Source organism: Phytophthora infestans, genomic scaffold, assembly GCF_000142945.1.
Source record: "Phytophthora infestans T30-4 supercont1.281 genomic scaffold, whole genome shotgun sequence".
Lineage (NCBI taxonomy): Eukaryota > Oomycota > Peronosporomycetes > Peronosporales > Peronosporaceae > Phytophthora > Phytophthora infestans.
In genome coordinates, this window is record NW_003303478.1 from 1 (window position 1) to 7,483 (window position 7,483).

A 7,483-nucleotide genomic window follows, 5' to 3' on the forward strand; every position below is an offset into this window, starting at 1 on the left:
ACACAGCTATTTTTGTTATTTTCATCCAATCGGTGAGTTTCCTGCTCCGATAGCAATCTGACATCAAGAGACGGTCTGGTCGTGCAACATATTCAGTCAGTATCTCAGGTTCTACAAATTTATTGCCCAATCAGAACGCGAGGTTAAAGTGTGGCGCTTTTTGTCTAATATTATAATTTTAGCATAGTTAGGTCGAGTCAAAAAAGTAGGTGCGAGCGACACGAATCGTGTTGATCAATTTGGTAAAAAGGTTTCTACATTATTAAGTAAAAATATATTTCCAAAGTAAATTATTACAATATTAACGAGCGTTTACGTAAAATTGTAAAAAACAGATTGTGAGTTGAAGTTTGATCTGCCACCTTCGAGTCCCTCGGGGGAAATCGCACACTCCCTCTCTAGTGCCTACCATTCGTAGTTTCATCACCAGACCAAGATGCACGTTGTGCGACCGAAACCAAAGGCAGGACGCCCTCAAAGCTCCCTCAGTGAGCACTTTACGCGTACGAACGAAATGGCAAATTCTTCGCTGTACTGGACTGTATGCAATCTGTGTCTTGCAGAGTACACTGAGCGCCTTGGACCTACACCGGAACGCATACGTGGGCGCAAGGACTATTGGCTAAAGCATCTGGGTCAGTGTCCGCTCTACGATGGTGAATTAGCAGAGGGCAGGCGTGGAGATGATGGCGTGGACGCAATGCCAAACAAAAAGCTTAAACAACGTGAATATTTTACGGCAGCAGAACGACAGACACTATGGAGACTGATTTTGGAGTTTCAAGCGGAGGCTTTGCTCGCGGACTCCTTTATCGAGCTGCCTTCCGCTCGCAGGCTCTTTAAGTGGCTAAATGCAAAGTGTGAGGGTGCGTTGCCTCGTCGACAAGTTTTGGGCTCCACAATCCTAGATAAGTATGCGGCACTCTATGACGGACAGCAATGCAATGAGCTGGCTGCCGTTCAGCAAGTTTCGAGTGGACGTGTAAACTTTCTTTCGGATATTTGGCAAAATATTGCGAAACAACACCTTTTGGGTTGTCAACTTTCGTTATATGGAGTTGTTATGACTTATGCACTTTTACCTACTGGATCGGAGCACCACGCTATAGCACTGGCTCGACAAATGGAAGATGTTTTGGTGGAAATGCAAGAAAGAGGCTGGAACGTCGGTGCAATTGTTACGGATAACGCAGGACAGTGCGGTCGAGCAAGAAGAATTTTGGCACTGCGATGGCCACAAATTTGTTTTCTGCGTTGTTTTGCACACGATATTAATAATATCGTCAAAACAGTTTTAAAGCGCGTATTTAAGACTGTGTCGGAGCAAGCAGCAGCGGTTGTTAATGTTTTAAATTCTTCGTCCGAGAAGTGGCTTGTTCGAGCCAGCAAATTCATGACATTGCGCTATGGAAGAGATCCGGCCCCAGCATTGTGTCCATTGTGCATCACTCGGTGGAACTCGATGCAAAAGTGTTTCGCGTCATTATTACGTGTGAGGATAGCGTTAGAGGATTTTGCGTACTCCTACCGAAGTGACCCTGAATTCCCGGACAAGCTTCGCGTACTAGGCAAGCAGCAATTTTGGAGTGATTTAGAGGCAGCAGAAAAGGTGATTCGCCCCCTATCTTTGACAGCGCCATTTTTTGCGCTTTTAGCGTGAAGGTATCCGATATGCTTGAGCAATCAGCAGTTTGAGTTCCTGGATTCATGCGTGTACCGTATCCGTGTCACGTCTACAGTGTAGACAACACGAGGATGACACAACTACGCTATGTTTCCGGTGATAGTGACGAGCAGTGTTCGATTTCCAGACGACAATCACGTCTACTGCAGCTGCTGCTGCAACAGGCAATAGAAATTCGACTGGTGCGATGCTCTCGCCCCGTTTATACGAAAATGGCAGTCTGCTAGCTCTGATCCTTCTCTAATGCAAGAAACATTCATCAGAGAAGAGGACGAAGATGATAACGTAGAACGCGAAGGTAATGCAGGTGAGGAGACGGAAAGCGCTGCTGGTGATCAAATCAAAGGGAACTAGGCTGGACACGAAGAGCAGGCCAATCATAACAACCGACAAAAGATGCTGTGGTCTGGTGGTGATATCGACATGGCTGCAAGCGAACGCGGCGGCATTCCGGTAATGCCCATGAGGCTGAAGCGAGTGGTGACGAGGTGTCCGGGGCGAACGACCTTGATCATCAACTTCAGCGTGACTTGAAGAGAGAGGAAGAAAAGATACTTTAAGGTCAGCCCGATACTATAGACGAGGAAGAGGAAGATGACAAGAGAACGCGCCTCTGTTTTTCACGTAACGCGACGAGTAGCGATCAAAAGGAAAAAAACTATGAAGCTCGACTCGAGGTACCCATTTTTAGAAATAGGGCTATGTGATGAACCCAAATGCATTTTGCGTTTTTATACTTTAAGTAACGGACGCGCCCTATTAGAGTCCGGACTATATTTAATAGTGCCGCCCGAAAGTGACAGAGAGGCCTTTAAACGGGTAGGGACTTTATTCCTTGCTGAAATGATTCGTGTACCAGGTTAATATCGTCTAACGCATCATCTAACTCTGAAAGATTTAACAGATCGACGTCTTCGTTCATATGCGGTTCCTTCGACCACTTTTCACGAAATTTTGCGCCTTACACATCGTGCTTGGATATAAACCACGACGAGGGGTCTCTCGAGAAGCCTGCTATTTCAACGCTCCGCATGATTATTGCCTCATCCGTGTCTCGCCACGCGCGGAGGCCCCAATCGCAAACGGTGTCAGCACTTGGCATACGTGGGTTACCAAAGCGAGTGTATTCGACTCGGTCTGACTCTTTCCAAGCGTTAATTTCCATGTACAGTAGGTCCTTGAAACGATATCTTTAATCCACTTGATCACCTCTTGCTTACGCCCAATGCTAACTGACTGCCTTTGATGAGGCATTATTGGGAATGACGGGAAACTGTAGAATGGATGGTCAGCAAGTTTGTAATAGCAGATTTGGTAGTTTTTGTAAGGACTCTATTCTATTTAATAGTGCAGGCATGTAGCACCCCACAGGATACTATTCGGTAGGGGGCTTTTATTCGGGCGCATCCGTTACATCGCAGCTGGATCGTCTTTTGGGTACATCAAATAGCCCTATTTCTAAATTTGTGTGCTCGAGCATAGTTTTCCCGAAAATTGTCTCTAATAACATGTCACTAAATCATTTTTGTTCTATCTAGCCCTTTCTTAAAACAATTCTTTTTTAAGAAAGTAGTTATTATTTGAGCAAATGAAGCAGCTGCTCGCAGTGTATCATAGCCTGTGGAAAATATCGATGCCACTCGTGTCCTGGTATGTGCGTCGGAAGGACCTGCAACGGCTGGTACCTCGCGCCGTCACCGACGAGCGCTTCGGTCACAGTGAGCCTCCAGGTTAAAGCCTGCCTGAACAGCTGTGGACTGACACAATACTGACACTCGCTACATTGTCTTTCTATCGCAGTCCATTGGTACACTGGCCAGGAGCTCGCCAACTACAAAGATAACTGCATCACAGTGTGGATCCATGGCGCTTCAGTGGGGGAGTGTTTGTCGGCGTTGCCGCTCGTGAAATTGGCGCTGAGTGACAAACTGGACCAAGCGTTGGCATCGTCGACCGGCAGAGAGAAGAATAAAGTTCGAGTGGTTCTATCAACGACTACAACTGCAGCGCACCAAGTTGTTACGCATCGGTTGAAAGACGTGAGTTGCTATTGATGTGTTTGCTCATCTGGGACAGCCACATTTGATGATAACTTCGTACTTGTCAAATTTGGAATAATAACAGCATGAAAACGCCGTCTGCGTCTTGGCCCCACTCGATCACCAGCAGTGCGTTCAGCGATTTTATGATGCCTGGCAACCTGAGTATGCTTGACGACTTAATCTCTTCCACGAGACTGTTCCGTGTTAATGCTAAGGCTTCTTTTTTGGGATCTTGCAGTGTGGGAATCTGGATCGAGTCAGAGATTTGGCCGACACTGATCACTGAAGCTGCTCGAAGAGGTATTCGCATTGGTCTTCTCAACGGCCGGATGTCTTCTCAGTCGTTCCGTTTTTGGCGATTGCCGGGGCTTAATGAGTCTTCGAAGAGTATCGTTGGTTTATTCTCACTGGTACTTTGTCAAGACGAGCAGGTAAGCACTCGTCCTGAACGCTATTGCTTCCACTGACCTGACAATTTTTTAATCTGCAGAATCGAAAACGATTTGAACACCTTGGTGCACAAAATGCTCACTCCGCGCTAAATCTTAAGTTCGGTACGACTTCTTGTCTCTAGCAACAGTCGGGTAACGTAAATTCTTGGCTGATATTGGCTACTTTTAGCATCTCCGCGTGTGATCAGTAATGATACGGAAGTTTCCGCATTGCGACGCGTAATTGGGTCTCGACCAGCATGGGTTGCAGCAAGTACGCACGATGGCGAGGAAGTCATGATGGTTCAAGTGCACGAAGAACTGCTCAAGCGTCTCCAACATGATCAACATGAGAAAAAAGTGCTCACGATAATCATTCCGCGCCATCCGATTCGGACGTTGATCATTGTGAAACAAATCCATCGACAGGTAAATGCTTGCACAGACTACTCTAACCCTTTCGTTAACGACGATGTTTTTGCAGTTTCCTGGACTGATAGCTGGCTTACGCTCTCGTGATGGCTTGCCAACAGATGCTACAGACATATTTATTGTCGACGCAATGGTAATGTGAGCTCTGGCTTCGCGTTTGGGTGTGAAATCTGGATAGCTCACGTTTCGTTTGCACCTTTTCTTTAGGGCGAAACAAATTTGTTTTACGACACCGTTTCAACTGCAGTGATTGGAGGTGAGTGAGCCCTGCACATTGACTCGTTGTTTTGATCTCCTCTGACTGACGAGTCTTTTTCTTTAGGCTCGTTCGTCAAGCGCGGTGGGCACAACCCCATCGAGCCTTTGCGCGCAGGGTATGTGCAAACTTTGCGTTGATCTGTAGCGTTTCTTCATTACTACTTCGATGTACAGTTAGTATACTGACTCATTCATGCGTTTGCGCTTTTCAATAGCTGCCACGTTTTCATTGGTCCTCACATGGAAAATTTTGAGGGCGTTCTTCAGCAGCTCAGCTTTCATTCCCCAGCATCCGATGCTCTTAGATCCATTAATGGACCAAAAGAGCTGGTTGCTGCGCTGGAATCTCGTCTTCAAGAAAGTTCCTGTGATACTCCCACGTTAGGACCAGCGGCTGGTCCAGCCAGCCACAGAACCCAGCTAACACGGGTGATGGCAGACCTTGCGATATCGACGATTTCCATGCACGAGCAACGACTGATCAACTGGTTATCAAGTGCCAAGTAAAAACACCCCTTAACCCTAATCAGAATATGTCCTGGACAAAAATGAGGTTTGATGTGGCACACTGCCGGTGTAGATACGCTTAGAAACAATCGAGGATCTTGCCCGATATTTATGAGGGAAAAGGGGGCAAACTCAAAAATAGGGGGCAGGGGTGGGGGACCCATTTTTACCATTTTCTTTAGAAATCGGCAAAAATCAGCAAATTTCAAATTTCTGTGAAAAATGGGAGCATCTGAATTTATTTTTCTCCCACATTTTGTAAGAAGCTAAGTATGCAAAAGTATTTTGCATAATAATTAAGTATTGAAAAGCAAAAATAAATTTTCCTTACCAGAGTACAATAGCTATTTTATTGATTTATTTTTTACAACCTCTGCTCACCATACCATCCTTTGGCAATATAGATCGGTGGTAACATTGGAATAGTTGCGATTTAGACTGTCTAGTAGTGCCTCGACTGTCAGCTGCACTACCACGCTTACGACGCCTTCGCTGGAAATACTATTCTTCCACGTGAGAAAGCTACTAAAAATAGATTTAGATATTCAGTAACTTTACCCGAAAGTGCGCAGGAAAACATCGGTATGTTTTTAATACCCTTGATTGTGCTGGCTTTACCAATTTAATATACCAGAGAGCACCTCACAAATGGAAAATAACATGCTCCGAGGACTTAAGAAAACAAGAGAAGAAAATAGATGTAACGGGCCCGAATTAACCACACTTATTGCAGGCCTTTTTGGACACGCATCAACAAGTTCTCAATTTTAATCGCAGCTAGCACGGGGCTACATCTAACTCACATCCATAGCGCTATTATTAATAATAGGAAGGCTAAAACTTAATAGAAGATAATAGAACCAATCAGATTGCGGGAAGCCTCATTTGCTAAAATTATTTATTTTAAAGCGAATTATTGAAATCGAGTGAATATTAAATATAAGAAACCGAGCTCAATAACTTTTATTGAGTTCGGTTTTTATTTATAGATACATGTATTTTAATAATAACATTAAAATAATAAAAGTATGTAAGCTGGACTGGATAGAAAAGCCAAGGAATTAGAGCATAACATCCTGTTTTTACCTGTTGCAAGCGTGGTTACCACGATGCTGGCAGCATGCTGCCGTACAATTACTAATCTCGGACAAGTACATGCTGATTAGAACTTCACAGCTCTCAAATCTATTTGCCAGATCTCAGTAAATTGCTCCCTTTTTTAGCGGCTCTTCTTCTCTTAGGCCTATTCGCTCAACGCAATGAGGGTCATGAGCCCAATGCCAGCACACATAGCGCCAGCCTCTTTCAGTGACTGGGCTAGAGAACAGTCTTCCAGTAGCTCCGGCATGACGCTGGTACATGCAATGTAGATAAAGCCACCTGCCGTGAACGGTGAGATCCACACGGAACTCGAGTCGCCGGCGCCTTCCATGAGCAGACCGATGATCGTGCCAATCATGGCTCCAATGGCAGTCAACAGTTGCGTGATCATAGCTTCACGTCGAGTGAAACCAGACTGGATGAGGATAGCAAAGTCTCCGATCTCATGAGGCAATTCGTGCAGCAACATTGCCACCGTTGTGGTCCAGCCCGTACCGCGCAGGAAAGTGGCACCGATAGCTAAGCCGTCGGTAAAGTTATGCGAGAAATCCGCAGCCAAGTTGAGGAAACCAGCAGCTGCAATGGGCTTCTTACCCGGTTCCTTGAGTACCATCGGTTCCTCTTCAGGCATGCCCGCTTCGTCTTTGTCCTCCTTGAAAACAGTTCGCTTCCTCGCTATAGTAGTCTTGCTCGATGCCGGTGATGCCCCGCCATTCTGCACGGGCGGCGAAGGATGGGCATGTCCATGAGAATGTCCATGGCCACTTCCAGTCTGCGCCCGAACAAACTTTTCCAACATGAAGAAGGTCCACTAACGCCCGATCCTGCTGTAATCGTACCTTGCAAGTACTGAATTAGAGGTTGATTGCCGGCATTTTGGTTGGTGTTCGAGAACGTCACAATCCACTGAAAGCCTTGGACGATATTAACAGCCACGCGGGATACCTCGATGTGTCCAATAGGGACGTTAGTTAGAGATGCCAGACCCATTAGAGCGAAACGAAGATTCGCCGCTGAAACATCCATAG

The 7,483-nt window shown here is 45.8% G+C and overlaps 3 protein-coding genes across 3 annotated transcripts; 2 read left to right on the plus strand and 1 right to left on the minus strand.

The window, feature by feature from the left end:
* Positions 1-436: 436 nt before the first annotated feature.
* PITG_21327 (uncharacterized protein) lies at positions 437-1,311 on the plus strand (the record flags this gene model as incomplete). Its single annotated transcript, XM_002895038.1, has 2 exons — positions 437-866; positions 1,301-1,311. The coding sequence occupies 2 exons, from the start codon at positions 437-439 to the stop codon at positions 1,309-1,311; spliced, it is 441 nt and encodes a 146-aa protein (XP_002895084.1).
* A 1,961-nt stretch (positions 1,312-3,272) lies between these two features.
* PITG_21328 (uncharacterized protein) lies at positions 3,273-4,300 on the plus strand (the record flags this gene model as incomplete). Its single annotated transcript, XM_002895039.1, has 5 exons — positions 3,273-3,414; positions 3,524-3,723; positions 3,809-3,888; positions 3,965-4,157; positions 4,217-4,300. 5 exons carry the CDS (start codon positions 3,273-3,275, stop codon positions 4,298-4,300), a joined length of 699 nt encoding a protein of 232 aa, XP_002895085.1.
* Positions 4,301-6,597: 2,297 nt separating this feature from the next.
* Positions 6,598-7,254, minus strand: PITG_21329 (Zinc (Zn2)-Iron (Fe2) Permease (ZIP) Family; the record flags this gene model as incomplete). The annotated part of the gene is made up of 1 exon (XM_002895040.1): positions 6,598-7,254. The coding sequence occupies one exon, from the start codon at positions 7,252-7,254 to the stop codon at positions 6,598-6,600; it is 657 nt and encodes a 218-aa protein (XP_002895086.1).
* Positions 7,255-7,483: the final 229 nt, after the last annotated feature.